General features: G+C 39.6%; 1 protein-coding gene across 7 annotated transcripts; it reads left to right on the plus strand.

Moving 5' to 3' along the window:
* Positions 1-3,127: 3,127 nt before the first annotated feature.
* Positions 3,128-22,114, plus strand: sbno1 (strawberry notch homolog 1 (Drosophila)). Of its 7 annotated transcripts, none has more exons than XM_005459651.4 (33): positions 3,128-3,477; positions 5,867-5,986; positions 6,076-6,180; positions 6,285-6,512; positions 6,604-6,745; positions 8,150-8,250; positions 8,418-8,514; positions 8,730-8,890; positions 9,165-9,298; positions 9,404-9,494; positions 9,573-9,734; positions 9,897-10,032; positions 10,145-10,250; positions 10,959-11,112; positions 11,198-11,380; positions 12,933-13,030; positions 13,124-13,275; positions 13,412-13,603; positions 13,697-13,867; positions 13,961-14,130; positions 14,253-14,384; positions 15,362-15,497; positions 15,635-15,747; positions 15,838-15,909; positions 15,986-16,085; positions 16,271-16,345; positions 16,436-16,582; positions 16,746-16,840; positions 18,003-18,089; positions 18,367-18,504; positions 18,597-18,673; positions 18,929-19,122; positions 19,368-22,114. In XM_005459651.4, exons 2-33 carry the CDS (start codon positions 5,867-5,869, stop codon positions 19,508-19,510), a joined length of 4,212 nt encoding a protein of 1,403 aa, XP_005459708.1. In that variant the 5' UTR covers positions 3,128-3,477; the 3' UTR covers positions 19,511-22,114. The 7 variants fall into 7 exon arrangements, with proteins under 7 accessions (XP_005459708.1, XP_025764784.1, XP_005459706.1 ...); XM_005459649.4 differs by lacking the exon at positions 3,128-3,477 and adding an exon at positions 3,488-3,678; XM_003455118.5 differs by lacking the exon at positions 3,128-3,477 and adding an exon at positions 3,488-3,678 and having other exon boundaries at positions 6,607-6,745.
* Positions 22,115-22,583: the final 469 nt, after the last annotated feature.

Below are 22,583 nucleotides of genomic sequence, written 5' to 3' on the forward strand. Positions count from 1 at the left end.
ATTGTGATGTTGTAAGCTGTCATAGTGAAACAAATAAAAACTGTGTTGTACAGCTCTCTCCATGACCATTCATAAAATATATTACTCAAAATTGTTTCTTCAGATTTCCTTTCACAGTCAAATTTTACCTTGAGTTCTAACAATGAAGGTCCAGGGCTTAACTATCCTCAGTAATTATGTCACCGAAAGCATAGTATATTGTTGTGAAGTTTGAAGAAAATCCATAAAAAATTGTGGGCAATATAAAGTTTTCACTGATTTTAAACATTTGATGTGAACTTGACCTTAACTTGATTTTTACCAACATTTTATCAGTTCAGGGTGTTACCATGATGCAAAATGTGAAAATGATATTTTGCAAAATTTGAAAATGATATTTTGAAAACTGTGCTAGACTACTGACAATAATACAGACAAACAGACAGCCATACAGTACTCTCTCCCGGAACCATCTTGCTTTGAGGTTACAGTATCAACCATTGCAGCACCATGCTGTAATGACTCAAAGAGTTGAATCTGGTTCATAATTTGTGATAGGAAAGGGAATCTGTTGTTTACTCACTCTATATGCTTACATTAACTAAAGAAACCAAAAAATTTAGTCATATATAGAGAAAACATGAGTGCATTGCATGCTTCCTCAAGCTCGGGTCCTCTGCCAGAGGCCTGGGAGTTTGAGGGTATTGCACAGCATCTTAGGTGTTCCTAGGACTGCACTCTTCTGAGCAGAGGCCTCTGATGTTGTGCTTGGAATCTACTGGAGCCACTCTTGAAGATTTGGGTTTATATTCTCTGTTTCCTCTGTAAAGTCTTTAACTTACAATAAAAAGCGCCTTGAGGTAACTGTTTTTGTGATTTGGCGCTTTATAAATACATTTGAACTAAATTGAACGTTTTCACATGCTCCTGTTACCACTGGGGAGACTTTGGACTTAACCTTTCACATCTGCTCCACTTGTTTCTTCAGGCCCTGGTTCCTCTTTTCTTCTATTTTCTTGTGCTCCTACATTTTATGTTAATGTCCATTGGGATTGCCACTCTATCACAACAGTCTTCTGCTCTGTATAGTTCTCAAAAACCCTTAGCTGTGTGTCCCCCACTTGTGTCTAGTGTATGTTGTCCAAGCTTGCATCTTACAACCTGGTACTATGTGCTGGACTGTTTCTTGGGGACCTTTGCATATAGTCTGCAACTTGGGTCCTGTTGGCTGTGATAGACTCCTGCCTCTGTGGATCTGGTGCTTAAGGTCGTGTTCTGGTGCTGCTATTATCAGAGCCTCTGTGCTGTTCTTTAGGCCAGCCGTTTTTGTATTTTCTTCCACTGGTAATATTTCCTAATGTCAGCCACTTCCTCTGTTTGTGAATGGTACAATGATATGTCTTCCATGATAGTTCCTCCATCTCATTCAGCTGCCTAAGACATTTTTGTAATAGCTCATCTCTGGGTCCATATTCCTGATGTATTTGTGGATGCTCCATAATTCTGAAGGCAGCTGGCTGTAGCTGACCTTTAATTTTCATCATGATTCCCAATTGCCTGTAGGATACCCTGGTACTTGTAGCTGGTACCATTAGTGTGTATTCTGGCAATTCTTGTCTAGTCCAAGTGACATCCTGATGTCCACAATAGAGATCCTGGTGAAGTGGATCAGTGAGTCGATGTCTTGCTTGCTTCTTGTGTACATCTTCAAATCATCCATGTACAGGAGGTAACTAGTAGTCACTCCACTCTTTAATCTATCATATTCACACTTACTAAAGAGCTGGCTTCGGGGGTTGGAGCGTATTCAGAACAACGGCAGGCATAGAGCATCACCTTGTTCTATTCTGCACTTGATAACCACTTGTGCAACTGCCCTGAAGTTGCCCTTAACCTTTTCATGCATGAAGTATGACAACCTCAATCAGGAATTTTTTCTTAAGAATTTGTATTCATCTTTAGGCATAAAAAGATGAATAAAATACTTTTAAAAAATCCTGATTGAGATTGTCATAATTCAGGAATGACAGGGTTAAATAACAATAATTACAATAAAACACGTCATACATCTATAGTAACATTAAACGACCAGTGGGTGGCAGGGTATGGAGTGACACATCCAATGTAGTGGTTTATGTGCAAGTATACTATCAACACTGACGCAAATACAAGAAAACAGCCTTTGAATAGCTGTCCATTTCTTTGAACAGCTGTCCATTTGTTGAACAAGATAAGTTTATAACCACTGTTACCCAAATTTTTAAAGCTGTTTTTTTTCCACTATAAGGTGTAATACCACCTGCTATGCCAAGTTTGCTAATTCTGTTTATTCCAGCTTCTTTTATACTCAAAGTACTGAACTATAGAACCTTCTTCATGGTGCTCATGAAACATATGGCTGTTCATCTGTTCCAGTTAATATTTCATTTAGTCCTAAATCCATATTTCCTGTTTTATGTTTCTGTCTGTTAATCTCATGTAATATGTACTCTCACTCTGATTTTGGATTGATGTCTTTTTCTTTTCTTTTTTTTACAGCACATCCTGAAATCTGTTTCATCATATTCTAGTTTTGTTACTAAATGAAAACATTGTGGTTACTAAGATTATTAAAGCCTACAGAAATGACTATTTGATTTTGGATTATGTTGATTTTTATAGGCGAAAGAATGACAAATAACCATAAACGATTCATTGTATAACTATTCTGTGTTTATGTGTTCAACTGTCATAAATCAACTTTGCCAACAAAAAACACTTCTTTAGTGTTTTGGACAGCGAATGTGAGCATTATTTCTTCTTACTTGAACAAGAAGTCTGTAAAAACCCTATGTCCCAAAAAATGCATTAACCTTTATTTAATTTTGTATTTGTATTTGTTTATTACTTATGTTGTTTAACTTCATGCAGTTGTAAATACACCCCTCTGTTTCCATCTATTCACTTCCACTTATTCGATTCAGGGTCGAGGGGTGCTGGAAGGTATTCATAACAGTCATAACAGTGAAATATCCCGTCGTTCCAAATTTTACCCACTGGGTTCACATCTTATTTCATAGTAAAATTAAAAATAGAACGATGAAAAAACGATGAAAAAAAAAACAAAAAACGAAGGAAGGAAGAAGAAGACGAAGAAGAAACAATTTTCATCGTCACTTCCTATCCAGACCTGGTCGGGTCACGTGATGTGGTATTAGCTCGATGACTCTGCTATGTTTATCGTTTGCGGCAACGTTGAAGAAATGTTGATTTTCACGCTTTTATCAGTTTACTGTCATCGGGGGATGCCGCGCGGCTGCTCAGAGACTCGTTTTTGTCGGCGCTGCCCGAAGAGTTTGACTTCGAAAACGGACGCTGTAGGCCTACACGTCACGTGACCAGCATGCGGCGGAGCGTTTGATAAAAAGATGGCGTGAGCGCGACGGAGCGGATAGGACAACAAGCCCCGAACTGCTGAGCGCTGCCGATCGCGAGCCGCAGCGGCCGTTCAATCGTCAGGTGAGCACATCCGCGTGGGAACGCTTCGTTTTAACGCTAGCTCAACTTCTTCGCGAGGAAAATGTCAAAATTACGGTGGTGCGCTGATTGTTGAAGAATAAATTCCAAGTTCTCGATTTGAAGATAGCGGGTAGCTGGTCTGAACGCTCCTTGTTGCTAATGTTAGCTAGCAAAAGCCGTGACACAGTGGGTGAGAGCACAGTGAGTATCAAAACAATGTGAGGGGTCGATAGCATGTTTTTTTTTTTTTTTTCCCCCGTTAGCTGTTGTGCAGGAGAGTAGGAGGGGTAGCCTGCTGGAAATAGTCGAAGTAGGTATTTTTTAAAACTCACTTAGTGCTGAAAAAACTTGCTAACGTCATTTATCAGCAACTCGTTATCAACTTCAAGGAGCGCCGACGTAACAAGCTAGCTAGAGGTCTCTAATACGGTGTAGTGGAATCAAAGTATCCGTGATAGTTGGACCAGTGAGAGATAAAGTAAACTTGGAGAAAACAAACATTTCCAGGAGCGAGAGTCTACAGTAGGATAAATGGACTGACATATGGACGTAAGCAAGTATCCGTGGTTACCGTTAATAACATTGAGCCATAACAGCTGTAAGCTTGCTTTCTGAATTTTGTACGTGGTTGAACTTGGCATTAGGTTAGCCTCTGTCAGTTTGAGAGTATTTCACCTATCTGACTTGTCACTGAAATACTGAATATGAAACTGGTTTTCAGTTTCAGCAGCTTAGCTTTCGGTTAGTGAGCAAGCTAGCGTAGCTTAGCTGTGTCACCCTGATCTAAGCAGGCCAGTTTAGCTTGTACAACATTCTGAAAAACCACGCAGTGGCTGTTGCAGACTGGTGTTTATCTTATATATTTATTCTTTGAGCTTATATAATATTTTAGCATATACGATATTATTGTCTGCATAAATAATAAGGCTATGAACCACCCGAGCTAACGAGGAAGGAGAAGCTCTGATGATCCAGAGAGAGCAGGAAGTTATAAGAGGGCATTGCAAACACGTGTCTTGTTTTGGGTCACTTTGGAACAAGTCTTTGGATCACACGGGTGTGTAGAAGTTGCTATAGTACTCGGCTAGCTTTAATTCTCGTGTTGTTAATCCTACCAACGACTGAATTAAAGTATATCGAGTCAGCGTTTACAAGAATTGTTCATCATTAATTTGCTTGTTTCGATCTTGCAAGAGTTGAGGAGAGTTTAAACATCCAATCAGCTTACATTTGATTGAAACAGCATTTGCGGATTTAAGTTTAGCATCAAAAGTTTGTTGTTTCATGCTGAGTGTGAAATATAATTTACTTTTCATCGGAAAGCGTAGCTTTGAATTTTGGTTTACACTGATTGTTTTGTACCCCACGTGTGCTTTACATGTGGGTCTTGATATTTGTGGTTTACATTATACTCTTTTGGGTTTCCTTTGTAAGCTGTCCCCATTGTATGTCTCTATGTCTGGTTACTGTAAATTACATGTAAGAATGAGGATTGATTATTACTGGTCTGCTTTTGATGGCAACATTTGATTGTATTTGTTTAAGCAGAGCTCAGTTTTTCTAATGCATCTGAATCTGAACTAGAGACTAAAATGAGCTTTAAATGGGTAAAAGATGTAATATTATGAGGCTTCACATGTTGCTTGACGTGGAAAGTTTTCATTTGGCTGAAAATAGCATTCACTTTTAAATTCACAGTTGAGTTTCATGGTTGCACAGAGTGAATAGTTTCTTTTTCATCCCAGAGAAGGGCGTCTCGTCATGTTTTCGTATTGCTGTGTTGGAGAATTTTTAGGGCTGCGGATGAAGAGAAGTTATACTAACAATTAGTCTTTGTTTGTATTGGCTGATTTACACACTGTAAAACAGGGGTCCCCAATCCCAGTCCACGAGGGCCGGTGTCCCTGCAGGTTTTAGATGTGTCCTTGATCAGCTGATTTAAATGGATAAATTACCTTCTCAACATGTCTTGAAGTTCTCCAGAGGCCTGGTAATGAACTAATCATGTGATTCAGGTGTGTTGACCCAGGGTGAGATCTAAAACCTGCAGGGACACCGGCCCTCGTGGACTGGGATTGGGGACCCCTGCTGTAAAAAATGCAGATGACACGTACCTAACACATGACAAAAAGGTTTTCGGATTACTTGTTTTTAGAGGGATTCGTATTAGGCTGGGAATGTTCACATTTGAGAGGCCGGAAAATTTTTTTTGTTGATTTCCCCTTTGGTTCATTATAACACAGTTAACAAAATGGCTGCTGATGTTCTATCCACTCCGTGTTAACCTCTGAGTGTGATTTTAATCATACCATCATTATTGGACCTGTAGATAATCAACACTCTAAATGGAAGATGTTTCCATAAGGTTATATTAATGTTTGTCTTGCAGATGGATCCTGGACAGGATTTACTTCTCGCCGCTCTCAGTGAGAGTGGAATTTGCCCAAATGATATTGGCTTATTTGATGTTGATTCTCAGGATGTTGCACAGCCCTCTACAACCCAGCAAGTAAGACGATCCTTAGTTTTTGTTCTTATGGAGAAATGAATGTTTATACATCTGTATATATGTTAATGTTATCATTTGCTTTCCTACAGTCGATCTCCATCAGTGCCCTGGATGTTGGTGTTGGTGTGGGGACAGAGTCAGTGGAAGTTGTTCGACCTGAACATCCTGCTGCAGTCCCCATTGTTACCATCAGGGTGAGATTACAGAACAATATCCCTCTTGTTTTAGGAAACACTGGTATTTTGCAGCTTATGTTTTGCGGTGTGAATTCAAATCTACTGTCTTTATTTTTTACCAGCACAAACCTCAGCCATCAACCACCACGTTTGTCTTAAATCAGCTGAATCAGTTGCCTCCACTGGGAGCTGTTGTGACCAAACAGTCTGCTATTAACCCTGTCAAGCATACCATAACTGTCACCAAGGTGGTTCATGTGGCGAATTCAACCCTGCGAAGTTCATCAGCCCCCTCTTCCACAAGTATTCCCCCTTCAGCATCCACAGTAGTGCCTTCTAACAGAGATCAGGTGAGTTTATGCAGCTCATATTTTCAGTGGTTAAGTTGTTTAGTCAGTGGAAAAGCATTTTACTTGGTTATGCTAATTATTCTAATCTCAGCAGATTCAGTTGAAAGACCTCCTTCGGTCCAGCAGTGTGAAGAGCACTGGTCTAAAGGGCAACAGTCTGATAGAGCTCATGAAGCTCAAGCCTCCACCTGATATTGCTCCACCAGTAGCCACAGCCACAGCCACAGGCCCAGGTGAGTTATCATGTGTTCTTGTAAATATGTATTGTAAACATTTCGACTAATACTTAACACAGCAGGCCGCATAAATAAATCATTTCAGGTTATTTAAATCATGTCATAGAAGGTAATGGTCTGTTTCTTACAGTGTTACTGAATGCGGTTGTAGCAAAAACTTATTAAGCACTTGTTCACAAAAAGAAGTAAAAAGAAGAAGAAAAAAAAAGTAAAGAAGTAAAAAAAACAAATAATTTTTTTTTTTTAATTTAGTTTGACTAGTAAATCTATGCATGCATTTTGATGTCCCCTTACCACTGAAATTGAACATATGTTTCTCTTCCAGTATATTTAGATAGGGATTTCCAACTAACTGGCTGGAAGCATAATGGGGTGGCGAGACCTGCTTTTTGGAAGACTTTGGTTATATCTTTAACTAGCTAATTTATCTACCCATTGTGTAATCGCCGAGTTCCCAAGTTCATTTTAACATTCATCCATAATCTTAACCAGAAACCCACTTCAGGCTCATGGGTGGGTGGAGTCTGGGTGGGCAGACCACATGCAGGTTAGCAGTTCATTATAGGGCTAACAGACAAAACATGCATATTTAAAATCGCCAGTTAACCTAGTAAGCATGTCTTTGGACTGTGGGAGGAAGCGGATTTACCTGCCTAATGACTTTTTTATATTATCCTAAATGACTCCTAGTAGGGCTGCTGTTAACATTATTTACCAGCTTTGTCATCACTTTATTGGTAGGTTAATAAAACATAGGAAAGGGGGAGGGGGGGAAAATGATAACTTCAGAGCCTGAGTTTACGTCATAGTTAAAAGTTTTCATCTATGAATTGAAATGACTATAATGTGAGGAAAAACAAATTCTGCTATTGTTATACTATTGGAAAGTATTAATAAACATAGGTAAGTGGTGATGGGGTTTTGACCTAGTTTTCATTCATCATTCATACTTCGGATGGGTTTATTATGAGTCTGTATTAAGTCTTAAGTTTAATTTTCCAACTCCATGCCACAGCTGTGACGTTTTAATCATTCTGTTGATAAGAATCATTAAGCTCACCTCAATCCGATAGCTAAAATGATCTTTAAAGTTGTAGTTGGTTGAAGCGGTTGTAACTGGTTTAAATCCTGGCTGAAAGCTTTTGAGACTTCCTGGCTGAGCTCATCCAGAGCTGAACATTTTCTGTTTGCATCTCATGAGACAGAGAAGTTTACCTGGAAAATTAAATGAAAAGTAGAAATAATAGCATAAACTAACAAAATGCTGTTTATTTGTTGTCCTAACTATTATAGTTTAGCAGAGACATCTTTCTGATTTTTAAGCATTGCCTCAAAAATGACAAGTCATCCATGTGGCATTGACCATACCAGTAACAGTTTAATGGCCTGTTGGTGTTTTAGGTGACTTGAACAATGGAATCAAGAGAGAAGTTTTGGGTAAAGATTCTGCCAGGATCTGGATTCATGATGACATTAAACTACAAACCTTTCCACATTCTCTGGTAAGTGTTATAATATTAAAGGTGGACAGTTATGGTAATTCTCATCTTTTTAATTTTTCTTTACAGAGTAGATATAAGTGATTCTAAATAGTTCTTTTTGGTCTTGCTTGGCCTTGGCGTACAATTTAAAAGCAGAACATTGCTTACACATGACTCTCTGTATACAGAAACCTCCAGTGGTGAAGGAAGAGGATGAGCCTGAGGAGGAAGAGGAGGATGAGCTGGGTCATGCTGAGACTTATGCAGAGTACATGCCACAGAAATGTAAGTACTACTGTTTTAAATCAAAGAATCAGTCTCATCAATAATGAGACATTTTGTCACTAAGCAAGGAGCTCAAGGCCAATGAAGTAGACTGTGGGCTAACAGCAGTGTCAGCATCACCCTTAATCAATACTGCTCCATCAAATCAAACAAGCAGCAGCCGCCTGCTGCTGCTGCTTCCTTCTTCCTCTGACCACTTGGTTTTGTCACTGCAGTAAAGGTTGGCCTGAGGCACCCAGATCCTGTTGTAGAGACCAGTTCTCTGTCCAGTGTGAGCCCTCCAGATGTGTGGTACAGACTGACCATCCCAGAGGAAGTCATTGACAGGGGCTGCCTCTCTGCGTTGCAGCTGGAAGCTATTACATATGCAGCTCAGGTAATCACTGGAAACTGACTGACTATACAGTAACTTTCTTTCTTTTATTCATAATAAAAAAAATAAGACTAAAAAATGCATCTGTGGTTGGTTGTTCCACTTTAACTCTTCTGTTGTTGTTTCACCAAAACTTGCTATTTGAAAACGGCGTATAATATTTAATGTGATGATCTTCTGTTCTGCTGCGATTGTTGTTTAGGTATTTTTATTTTTGCAGAGTTCTTTGCTATTCCCTATCTTGAAAAATAAAATTTCTTATCTCACTGTACCACAGCAACATGAGACATTCCTCCCAAATGGTGATCGAGCTGCTTATTTGATCGGCGATGGAGCTGGTGTGGGGAAAGGCAGGACGATTGCAGGGATCATCTATGAGAATTACCTCCTGGGCAGGAAGAGGTCACTATGGTAAGTTCTAATATTTGCCACAGTCGTTGACAGATGATTGACTGTAAAATAAAACCTAAACATGTCCTCTGTATAATATTTTGTGTATTATTGTCTTCTCTTAAGGTTTAGTGTCTCAAATGATTTGAAGTATGATGCTGAAAGGGATTTAAGAGACATTGGAGCCAAGAACATCCAGGTTCATTCCCTGAACAAGGTAAAACACTTTTATGATGTACACAATAATGTCAAGTGTTTACTCACTCATATGACATTACATTTTTCTGTTTTTCAGTTCAAATATGGCAAAATCTCTTCAAAACACAATGGAAGTGTGAAGAAAGGTGTCATCTTTGCCACCTACTCCTCTTTGATAGGAGAGAGCCAGTCAGGAGGGAAATATAAGACCAGATTTGAGCAGCTTCTCCACTGGTGTGGCGAAGACTTTGATGGAGTCGTATCCTTTCGGAAGTGTTTTTTTGTTTGTTTTGTTTTAAATGCATACAAAATGTTGATTAGACCATTTTTGTTTTCATGTACGCATGAGTATGATTACTTATATGTAAAATGATATAAATAAGATAAATATGAGGGGTTTCCTTAACAAAGTGTCCTTTAGATCGTCTATGATGAGTGTCATAAAGCCAAAAATGTTTGTCCAATTGGCTCCTCCAAGCCTACAAAAACTGGGCTTGCAGTGTTGGAGCTGCAGAACAAACTCCCAAAGGCTCGGGTTGTGTATGCAAGTGCTACAGGTTTGTTAACAACACAAACATAATTTGATCCATGAATAAATTGGCAGTCTTAAATGATATTATTATGCATCTTTGCAAACATTAAATATTGTAACAAAATAATCCTATGTAGGTGCCTCTGAACCACGAAACATGGCCTACATGAACCGGTTGGGCATATGGGGACACAAAACACCCTTCAGAGAATTTGGGGACTTTATCCAAGCTGTTGAGCGCAGGTAAGCCTTTACAGTTGCAGAAGAAGCCATAGACTTGAAAGACAAAGTTCTCAGAAGTCATTAAGAAGTCTGATATTGGAATCAAGGTCATGAGGGATCTTCCCGAAAAATTTGCTAAATGATTAATCAATTCCACCAGCTGAAAAGTCATTCACTGGAAAACGAAGACCGTTTTCAACTTGGCATGTCATCGTCTCCCCGCACACCAAAGAAAACGTTAAATAAATCAGCTGTGATACCTGTGACTGTTCTTGGTCAGTTGTTTTATAGTCACTGTCTACACTGTTGTTTCTGTAATTTGAGGTCGTCACTTTTTTTCCCCCCCAAATTTTTATGTTATAAGCATAACATATTTTAATTTCAGCTGTTTTATTTTGTCTCCTGAATTCTATGGCACTATATGGTTGAAAATAACATTTGTATATCACGTGTCGTGATATAGCCAAAAAATGTCGTCATATTAGATTTTCCTCATATCGCCCAGCCCTGTGATTAGTTTTGTTTTTTTTGGTTTTTTTTCACTAAGTGCCTGCTTTGATACAAGGAGGGAAAAAAAATTAAGGATGAAATTACATGAGCTAACATTCGAAAAAGGGTGTTAGCTAATAGCTTTTGTACTTTTCCACTGGCCGCTTCATACTTCATAGGAGCCTCTAGTAGGTCATAACATGCGCGTCATTTTTGCATACATTTTCCTCTCAATTCCAGAGGTGTTGGTGCCATGGAGATTGTAGCTATGGACATGAAGCTGAGAGGGATGTACATTGCAAGACAGCTGAGTTTTACAGGTGTGACTTTCAAGATCGACGAGGTTCCCCTGACTCAGGAATATATCAACATGTACAACAAATCTGTTAGACTGGTGAGCATCTACCTCTTCATCACTTTAATTCTTCCGTTTGTGCTTGCACTATTTTTATTTCAACTTTGTCTCCTGCTTCTTCCAGTGGGTGAGTGCACGGGAAAGGTTCCAGCAGGCTGCAAACCTCATGGATGCAGAGCAACGCATGAAGAAGTCCATGTGGGGTCAGTTTTGGTCTGCCCACCAAAGGTTCTTTAAGTATCTCTGCATTGCCTCCAAAGTCCGCCGAGTGGTTCAGCTGGCCAGAGAAGAGGTCCAGAATGGAAAGGTAAAACTGTTTTTGAAGTGTGATTAACAGTGATGTTGTTGCCCTCACTAACTGGTTAAACAAATTGATATGTCAATATTTTTTATATGTAGGGTGTGTCAGCTGAAGCGAGTTTCTGCAGGGGTGTGGACTTTAACCTGCAAGGAAATAAGGCTCCATGTGATAGCTAAAGTTAGGCACACTTGGCAAATTAATCTGACATTGTGTGTGTGCGTGTTTGCATGCGTTGCTGTGTATGGCACAAAGTGCTACACATAGCGGAATTTAAAACTCCCACACAATCTGAATTTGGGTAGTTGTGTTTGTGTGGCTGGAGAGATCTGTTGAAACAAGTGCTCAGTGACTTGAAGCAGTAACTGTCAAGTGTGGGTTTACTCCACAATAAAAGCACAACAGCGCATCCTGTGATCGTCATTGACACTATGAAAGACACCTGAATGAATAGATGATGGATCCAGCTCCTGCTCCTAAAGGACCAATCAGTAGCCAAATGGGAGAACATGACCGAATCTCCAATTCAGTTGTTAAGCGATGAAGTTTTAACCCGGCTTCTAGGTCCAAGGTCATACCACGTTCATTGGGGCCTTTTAATGTGTTTTAATGCGTTTTCCGTCTTTAGATGGAAACTGGCGAGCTAACTTCTACTCTGTTAAGCCTCGCAGCTCATCTTTTTCATGGATGCCTGGATTTTAAACCTTTATTGTAACACCTGGGAGAGCAGTAACATTTTTTTTAAATTATTATAATAAATCATATAATAATTTTTTAAACTCTGATACTACAGAGTTTGGACCTGGAAATGGCTAATGAAGTCACACTTAAGAGGCAGATTTCAGTGCAGGATTTACATACAATACTCTGGCTAGGTGTTATATTCTGAAAACCATACCAGTTGACAGGGAAAACTTTTACCCCACCAAAAAATCCACTTGAGCCCTGAAATGTGAAAATGATCCCTTGACATAGCAAAATTTAACACTTATAACTAGCTAAAGCCATTTTGTTAACACTCTTAGTTATTACAAGGTAATTGCAAACAGAACTCACAAATTTGTTTGGTCCTATTGGATCTTATCGAGCTGCTTACTATTCTGTTTTGTTTCAGCCGTACCCAAGGAATTTCCCATCTTTGGGATAAATAAAGTATTATCTTATCCTTAAGCATACATTGTTTTGCTACACACGTAGACATACTGAGGATGTTTTTATCATATGTTTAGTTTTTGACTTTCACAGCTTGTAAAATGTAGCTGTGGATTATTTCCCTTGTTGTTAGTGCATCTCACCAGACTGCAGCTTTTTAAGTGTTTTCGGTTTTTGCCAGGGGATGGAATTGAATTGTTTTCCCCTCTGCTGTGGGGGACTAAAATGCACTATGTCTTTATGGCAGCTGAACAGAGAAGTGAATAGAGTTGGAATTGGGAATAACATTAGGGACCAAAGCCCTAGCCACAAACTTTAATAGTGACTTGAAATATAAAGTTGTGCAATTCTGATCATTTGTCTCCTAAATGAGAGAAAAAAATAAGCTAACCAGTTTTTACCTTTACAGTGTGTGGTGATTGGCCTTCAGTCCACTGGTGAAGCAAGAACACTGGAGGCCCTGGAGGAAGGAGGGGGAGAACTCAATGACTTTGTTTCAACTGCAAAGTACGGACTGACTTAAAATGACAGTTTTGTGACAGTGTGAACATAGTTGTGTCTTTATCATGACAATAATGCGATAAAATGTTTCTATTGTAGAGGTGTGCTACAGTCCTTGATTGAAAAGCACTTCCCAGCTCCAGACAGACAGAAGCTTTACAGCCTGCTGGGTATCGACCTCTCAGCAAAGAAGACCCCCTCTCCCAGTGACACAGCAGTAGAACAAGAACAGAAGGGCAAGAAGAGGAAAGGTAAAAAAACCAAAAAAACAAACAAAAAAACATCATAAAAACATTAATGATGCCTAAAACTCAGCTCAGCAAAAAGATGGCTCATGTAAATCAAGTTGTGCTTTTGCATCATTCTTATGTCATTCTGCTTCTCCAGGTTCAGAGGTTAAAAAGCAGCAGAAAAAGCGTCCCCGGAAGCATGGGGGTCTGTCGGGTACGAGTTCAGATGAGAGCCAGTCAGAGGAGTCGGACAGAGACTGTGACAGTGATGACAGCTTCAAATCAGTCAGCTCAGCAGACGAAGACGACGATTTCAACCCATTCAGAGAAGAGTCTGATGATGATGATGGTGAGGATACTGGGGGAGCCTGGATGTAAATTAAAGCATTTCAAAGTGAATTGGAGGAAATCAGTGTTTTGTTTTGTTTTTTCCTCTTTTTAGATCCGTGGCTTAACAGGAAGGAACCAAAGAAAGGCAAGGAGAAGAAGAAGAAAAAAAGGAGGAAGAGTATTGATCCAGACTCGATTCAAAGTGCCTTGTTGGCCTCGGGGCTGTGCTCCACTAGGCCTACTTTCACTGCCTCAGTTAATCCCCCCAGCACGCCTGCCACAGGTAAGCATGTTCCAGCATGGTAACATAAACTTATATTACCCTGACTGAGCTTTTTGGAGGTTAATGAATGCTGTGTCTTTCCTTGTTCATCAGTCAAGGCAGACAGTCAGGAAAGCTGCCTAACAAGTCAGGACTCAGTGGAACTTGCCCAGAAAATGAAGAAAGAGCTGCTTGAAAAACTGGAGGATCTGGCAGAGGATCTGCCTCCCAACACTCTGGATGAGCTCATAGATGAATTGGGAGGACCTGAAAATGTAGCTGAGGTAAAAATAATTGTTGTATGCAGGCTGAACTTCCAGTTCCCCAGTTCACCCACCCCACCAGTTTTTAAGTTGGATTGTTCTGTATGAATTTTAACTTTGCGGATTCTTTAATTGTGCTTCAGATGACTGGCCGTAAAGGTCGCGTGGTCAGCAACGATGATGGGACCATCACTTATGAATCTCGCTCTGAGCTGGACGTCCCTGTGGAAATACTCAATCTCACTGAGAAGCAGAGGTTCATGGATGGAGAGAAGGTAAAATAATTGTTTGTTTTTAAATTGCGTGTGTGCGTATGTATGTATAAGTTCGATTCCTGCCTGGGGCGTCTGTATCCAGTAAGGGTCCTAAGGCTAGACCCCCTATGCTAAAAGCGAGCCTACCGCAGACATGAGCGAGACAGATAAATATGAAGGCATGCTGGCTCGGACGTCGCCTGGATCAACAAGGTCCGCGTCAGGTGTTGAGGAACCAGGGCACCCTGACGACAAGTGGGCTACTGGAACAAGAAGGCATCGGTGGGCAAGAGACGAAAACAGGGCGTTGTTGGAATGCTACTACGCAAGTAACCCTGGCGGAAGGGGCTACATGAATAGGATGAGGGACCTATGGATTCTTCGATACCCAACATCCACAATGACGGCGAAATACCAAGGGCTCAGAGAAGAGCTCGAGAGGATGTGGAGGGTGAAGGTAACGGTGGTCCCCGTGGTAATCGGAGCACTAGGTGCGGTGACTCCCAAGCTAGGCGAGTGGCTCCAGCAGATCCCAGGAACAACATCGGAGATCTCTGTCCAGAAGAGCGCAGTCCTGGGAACAGCTAAGATACTGCGCAGGACCCTCAAGCTCCCAGGCCTCTGGTAGAGGACCCGAGCTTGAAGGATAAACTGCCTGCAGGGGCGTGCTCTTTTTTTCCCCGTTTTTTTTTGTTGTTGTTTTTATATATATATATATATATATATATATATATATATATATATATATATATATATATATATATATATATATATATATATATATATATATATATATATATATATATATATATATATATATATTATTTTATTATACACTTAAACTGTGCTGCTGTAGGCCTGCTGTAGAAATGAACCAACAGGGTTCAAAGCTGTGGCTTGTGGTTGACTGACATGTGTCTATAAATACAGACGTCACAGCTGCTAATTGCACTTTTGTGTCTGAAGTGTAACATTCACTCATCTGTTCCTTCAACCAGAACATAGCCATCATCTCAGAAGCAGCGAGCTCGGGTATATCCCTGCAGGCTGACCGTCGAGTGAAGAACCAGCGGCGGAGAGTCCACATGACACTAGAGCTGCCGTGGAGCGCAGACAGGGCTATACAGCAGTTTGGTCAGTAGATATTACTCCTCTATACTCTGAGTACATGATTTTTCTTTGGTTTGCTCCTGTGTTAGACTGCACCTTGTTAATAAAAAAGAATAATAAAAAGGTATGTAACAAAATGGATGTTCTATTCTCAAACACAGGGAGAACCCACAGATCAAACCAGGTCACAGCTCCAGAATATGTCTTCCTCATATCGGAGCTTGCAGGAGAGCAAAGATTTGCATCCATTGTTGCCAAAAGACTAGAAAGCTTGGTGAGGATGCTGATTTCTTGTTTCTCTTTAGTCTTGTAGAGACTTTTCTCTTCATATGTGGACTTCATTTGTGTTCATTCTTTGTAACAGGGTGCTCTCACTCATGGTGACAGAAGAGCAACAGAAACTCGGGATCTGAGCAGGTTCAATTTTGACAACAAAGTAAGAACATCAAGCACTTCTCTGAGAGGATGTCTTATGGTTTTTAGGGCAATGACTCACTCATACTCTCCCACAGTATGGCAGAAACGCTCTGGAAATTGTGATGAAGTCGATTGTAAAGCTTGATACTCCATTAGTGTCTCCACCCTCTGACTTTAAAGGGGATTTCTTCAAAGGTATGACTCATACACTGTTAACCACGGACAGGAGTTATTTCCTGCATTTCTGCAGGCTTGTTGTGTTTGCTGCGCATGTAATTCATACTGTAGATGTTGGTATGTTTGTTGTATACCTTTCTGTTTTTTTTTTTTAAATCAATTACTTGCACATATGGTTATTGTCTGCCTTTTTCTTTCTACAGAAATTCAAATTGGATTAGTAGGTGTTGGCCTCATAAATGTGGAGGACAGATCTGGCACACTATCACTAGACAAAGGTGACTAGAAACTGGGGAATTTCAAGGAGAATCTCTTGTTTTTACTTCTTGGGAACCTTTAAATAACCACGTGCCTTGTTACTGTTGCAGACTACAACAACATGGGGAAGTTCCTGAATCGTATTTTGGGCATGGAGGTCCATCAGCAGAATGCTTTGTTTCAGTACTTTTCTGACACGCTTGCAGCTGTGATTCAGGAAGCAAAGAAGAATGGCAAATACGACATGGGCATTCTCGGTAAGATTATTCAACTGCTTTTACAAACACAGAAGCAAGGCTGGGCCAAAGGATGGCCTTTGTAATAAATTATTAAGTGTTTTATTCTTTCTTGGAGATTGAATGTTACTGTTGTGTTTCATTTTAATCATTCAATGCATTTATTTCTGTCCTCTGTTGTTAGATCTGGGCTCAGGTGATGAAAAAGTAAAGAAGGTGGACTGCAGGAAATTTCTAACACCTGGCTACACTACATCAGGGCATGTTGAACTCTACACTGTAAGTTCATATATGCATATGCTCTAGTTAGAGATTTGCAAGATTAGTTGGTTCAACTATAGACTATGTATGAGGACTAGACGTGGTACTGAAGAAATCATTTTTTAAATGTTACTTTGGGGCAAAGTTGGTGAACCTTTTAACTGGTAATTCTATACATTGAGTTTTGATATTCCAGTGAGGGGGGAAAAAGGGCCTGGAAACAAGAGTGTTGTTGTTGTTGTTTTGCACATAACAAACAGTAACAATTGACAATAAAATAAGACAACCCATCCATCTTCATCCGCTTTATCCGAGGCCAGGTCGCGGGGGCAGCAGCCTAAGCAGAGAAGCCCAGACCTCCCTCTCCCCAGCCACCTCCTCCAGCTTATCCGGGGGAACACCAAGGCGTTCCCAGGCCAGCCGAGAGATATAATCTCTCCAGCGTGTCCTGGGTCTGCCCCGGGGCCTCCTCCCGGAGGAGTCAAATGTTGTCCCTAAGACAACATTTAGAAAAATATATTTTTTAGATTATGTACATTGAAGAAAAATAACCCAATACTACCCATATACTGAATATATTTAACAAAACACAGCTTGAACAAGCTCTTAATATTTTAATGCCCAAGACTGATTTTAACTGTTGGCTCTAATTAAGTTCTCCATTCAGTCTTATTTATATACTTCCAATTCACAACAATAGTTACCACAAGGTAATTTATATTGTAGGCTAAAGACACTACAATATTCTACAGAGCCCGAACATAAGATTGCCCCTCACTTTGTGATAAGAAGTCCGAAACATCTGAAATGTTTTAATTTTTTGTTTTATGTCAGACAAATATTATTTGGTTCTATTGAAAGAAAATGAGTGATTGAATGTAGGCAATTTTATCGTAAACGGATCTGTGGACTGGAAGGAAAGAAAGCTTGCCTATCTGCACATGTCTACTCAAGTCATCTGTTTGAGCGACATTTAAAATATGGTGAAGATTGTGGTTAACAATATTAAATGTCGATATTTAACCTCCTTTTTTTGGTGTGTGTGTGTGTGTGTGTGTGTGTGAGATATGCTCAGTCTTGACTTTTTAAAAGTGTTTTCTTACTTTTAGACTTGTTATTTTGTATGCCATTTATAGTGTTGTCATAGCAACCATGCCCCTGACTTTGTCTTCATTCACAGGTAAGTGTTGAAAGGGGAATGTCCTGGGAAGAAGCCACACACGCTTGGGCAGACCAGAATGGAGCCGATGATGGTTTCTATGTGCAGGTATGGAAGTGCTAACTACACTTAATAAATGTTATGGAAATCATTGGGGGTTTTTTGTGTGTCCGAATTGGGGGGTTCATTCCTTATTGATCATGTTTCATTCCTTATTGATTTTTTTTTTTTTTTTTTTTTTTTTTTTTTTTTTTTTGGGCTCAAATAGCCGAACCTCTTTCTGTGAGTTAGCCTCTAGATCGTAATAAAGTGTAGTTAACCCGTACATGTGTGTGTGAATGCAGAGCAGTGACATATGACGTACATGTCTGTGGTTTATTTTCAGATGAGGAACAACAAAAAAACGGCCATCCTTGTCAAAGAGGTGAACACTAAGAAGAGGCTGTTCTTGGTGTACAGGCCCAACACCGGCCGGCAGGTCAAACTGGAGACGTACACAGACCTCAAGAAGAAATTTAAAAAGGTTAGATGGCACTCTTTCATTTACATTATGACAAGAAGAAGACAGAATATTTTATGTGGTGAATCATATGTGTTTTGCTCTCCCTGTATTAGGTCTTGTCAGAAGATGCCAAGCAGCACTGGACTGACCAGTACAAGTCTTCAGAAAAAATCTGCTCACACGCATATTGGTATGTGCACTTCAGATTTGCATGGTGCTTACTTTGCTTACTGTATTCTAATCCCACATTTGTTGATGCTACTTCTCAGAGCACCAAATGCAGATTAATTTGGCAGTGAAAATGGTACCAGTATTTAGAACAACACTTTTCTTCTTTTGTCATGAAGACAACGTAATGAGAGGACATCAGCAGCTTCAACCTTTGATGCTTCCATTGCTCTGTGGTCCTCTTTTTGTAAACCTATTTGTGTTTTTCTGTTGTCAGGCGCGGTAACTGCAAGAAGGCGTCAGTGGGTCTGCAGTGTGAAGTTGGTCTTCGGTGCAGGAGGTACTACGTTTTGTGTGGATCAGTGCTCAGTGTTTGGAATGAGCTGGAAGAAGTGCTCACCCCGGTCAGTGGAACCAATGTAAAGGTGCAGATTGTCCGGCTGAGAACCGAAGATGGGCAGAGGATAGTCGGTAAGTTAAGTGACTGCTGTACTAAAGAAGTTCATATTTTGGAAACTAGTCTCATTTTTTGGTAGAGTTGGCATCGCAGCGAAACTCCTGGTTTTATGTTTTGTGCCTTATTATTTAACAGACAGACATGTGACATGGTATTCTAACACTTAAGAGTTCCTTTTTAATTGCGGTCCTCTCAGATGTGTAGACACCCAGCTTATTCTCAGACCTTTTTTAAAATTTCTGTGTTGTTTTTAATGCAGGACTGATCATTCCGGCGAACTGTGTGTCTCCGTTAATTAACAAGCTCTCAACATCGGACCAGTGTCAGCAGCTGGCTGTGCAGGAGCAGCAGAAGCGGCAGCAGCTTCACCCTCAGAGTCTGAGCCACACACACCACACATAGTTTAGGGGCTTTAATCCCCATCTCTACCCCTTAAGTTCACATCCCTCCCTGAAGGGATCTCTCTACACTGCAGGCTCCAGGACCTTGTGCACAACCCTCACTGTTCCTGAGGGTCAGAGGTGTGGTACCAAGCTGTGGTGACACTCGGATGTAAAGCAGTGGTTGTATAGAGAAATGTTCTTTTTCTTACTCCCCCCCCCCCCAAAAAAAAAAATTGTAATCTCCAGAGACTCTTCCTTTCACCTGGAGATATTTGACAGGTGATGTATTTTCCTCTGACATTCAGAGTGAGAAGATTTGTGACTTTAAGAGAGCATGTTGATCTGAGTTATCCACTCCTCACTGATACTTTACCCTGTTTTACCCCAGAACCACCTCAGTATGAAACAGAGACTTTTTGTGGGTCTGGACCAAAAGTAGATGAAGCAAAATCTACGTTTTTTTCATAGTCAGAGGAAAGTCTCAGATGGGCATATAGTGCTTAACTACAATCACATATTAATGTATGCTAGAGACTCATTATATTAGATATTACCCAGCACTACTGCAGCGTAAGAATTTTTGTTTTTTTCTGAAGTAGAAAAAGTGATGCAGTTTACTGCAGGAAACCTTTTGCTTTTGGGGGGGCACTGTATCTGGCATATTTGCTCATGAGACGGTGAAGACCAAATATTCTTATTGTCAGGTTCCACTTCCTTCTAAAATCAGGCCAATTTCTGTTTTTGCTCATCTGTTTTTCACACAGGTCTCAGATTCCTCAAAGTTCCTTGGTTTGTTTTAATGTCTAACTTGAACATTTTGTTCCTTTTTGTCCATGTTGGAACTTGATCAGCCAGTTGTTTGTGAACGTGCCTTTGCGTGAGTACTTGGAGCTACAGCAGTTGGGCACCTTTACAAAGAAATGATTTGGTTATTTTTGCATCAGCTATCCTCTGACTTCTATCCATATATATATGGGGTGTTAAAATGTTAGAGATGATGAATATTAAGCGAACTGGGTATAATAAATACAATTTAGTCTTTATTAAAGTATTGAAACATTTAATAAATGGTTTATGGCCTTTATTGTAGCTACAAACATATGGTGTTAAGAGTTTATCTCCTCATGTGAGGGCATTTAACATTACTATACAGTGTTTCCCTTTACTATCAGAGGCTTTAAGGGGCAGGTGGTGAGAAAAATGCAGAGACCATAAATTACTGCATAGTGCAGTATAGACTCACACTGCACTGAAATGAAACAAAGCACATAAATTAGGCAACTGTAATGATTGTTTCAGTGTCATCATTTGTTCAGACGTGGCAGCATTTGAATGCTCACAAGAAGAAATATTGTAGACAAAAGTGCTAAATAATTAAAGCTACATTACAGTGCTGTGAATCAGTTGTTGAATGTTTACTTGATGCTTAAAAAATTTTTGGCAATAGAAAAATTTAGGTCACAGTTTGGGGTCGGGGAAAACTATTTAATATTGTACTCCTTTCCAATCCATTACAGCAGTTTTATTTCTTGACGTGGTCTTTAGCTGGCTGCTATTAAAACAGAGAAAATGGCAAAAAAATGGTTAGTTTTTAAAAAAGATAAAGGGTTCCTGAAAAATTGTGAAATGCATGTTGTTGACAACAGCCTTTTTCGTGTGTGCGTATGTTCAAGGTTTCACAGCAGTCTGCATCACTGTGTCCTTCTCAGTGTTTTTTTTTTTTTTTTTCTTTTGTTACTTTGATTTTTGATTTATTTTTTTTTTTTGTAAATATAAATCTGCTCAGGGGTTAAACTCATATGAAGACCCAAAACACAAGAGTTTTACAGTGTATCGCAAATGCATGATTAGAACTCAGTGGTCCTTGGACATCTTTGCTCAGTACAGTTGCTCTGTGTGTGTTTAGCTGTATTTACAGCTCGTATGTGTCAAACATCCAAACATGGTTCTCCAGTTTCTCTGCTTTCTTGAGCTTACTTGTAATTAAGGTCTGTTTGTTGTACAGTCCACTTTTTCTGTTGAGCCTGTACCACCTCAGTCATATGTTGCGTGATGCTCGACCTGCCCTGGAAGGGTCAGACCAAAGTCTGGATACGTGAGCTGTCCCAGTGGTGATAATTAAACGGAGGATGTGTTTGAATCCTAAACCTGTGGAGTGGTTACTGTTAGGTGGAACAAGAACAAATCTTTGTATCATTTGTACAGTTTGTAAAATGAGTCAAACTGAAATTGTTCATGCATCCTTTTTTTATTTTATTTTATTTTTTTTTTATGGTGGAGGGAGAACTTATTCATTAGAGCTTGCTCTCTAATTGGAAGTCTCATTTTAACTTGAATGTGCACCATGTACAGACCAACAACTCATGTTATTTTATCTTTTGGGCTGGTGGCTGACTTGGAAACTTTTTTTTTTTGTCTGTTAGTTTTTTTTTGTTTTTTTTTTAAATGCTGTCAAAATGTCATGGCAGATTTGGCTCATCTGAAGTTGAAACACTTGAAGGACTTAATTTTTTTTTTCCTTTCATTATCGCACGAGTTGCACTACTGACAAGAGTTGTACAAAAGTTCAAAATTACCTGTATATGACTGAGTGCAATGCTCAATAAAGCTTGGTATACTTCTACATTGTTGTGTGTTATAATACTAAAAAGCTACTTCATTACATTGCATATCTGGAGAATTCTATAGACTACAGTTACAGATGATTGGACTTGAATTCTTCCAGAAACATCAGTTAATCGTTTATCAAATAACAACAGCAACTAACAATTTGAGATGACAAGTGTGGTATGTTTGTTTTTTGTTTTTAATGCAGGCACTTTGTATTTTATTATTAAAGGCAGTAATGCCACTCTTAAAAGTACTCCTATAAAAAGTAAAAATACTGCATGTGAGAATGCTGCGAGGTGCTTACTCACTTTATTTATTCATTTATTTTGATGCTCAAAGTACAGCTCTGTGTAGTTCATAAGTGCAGAAAAAAAAGCATTATGCATGCATATTAAAAGTGTGAGGTGTATATGAGCATTTATAGCTCTATTACTTTAGGTGTTGCTAATAAACTGGCAACTAAGTATATAATGCCATTACAT

The sequence above is a fragment of the Oreochromis niloticus genome, linkage group LG7 (assembly GCF_001858045.2).
Source record: "Oreochromis niloticus isolate F11D_XX linkage group LG7, O_niloticus_UMD_NMBU, whole genome shotgun sequence".
In the NCBI taxonomy this organism is placed as follows: Eukaryota; Metazoa; Chordata; class Actinopteri; order Cichliformes; family Cichlidae; genus Oreochromis; species Oreochromis niloticus.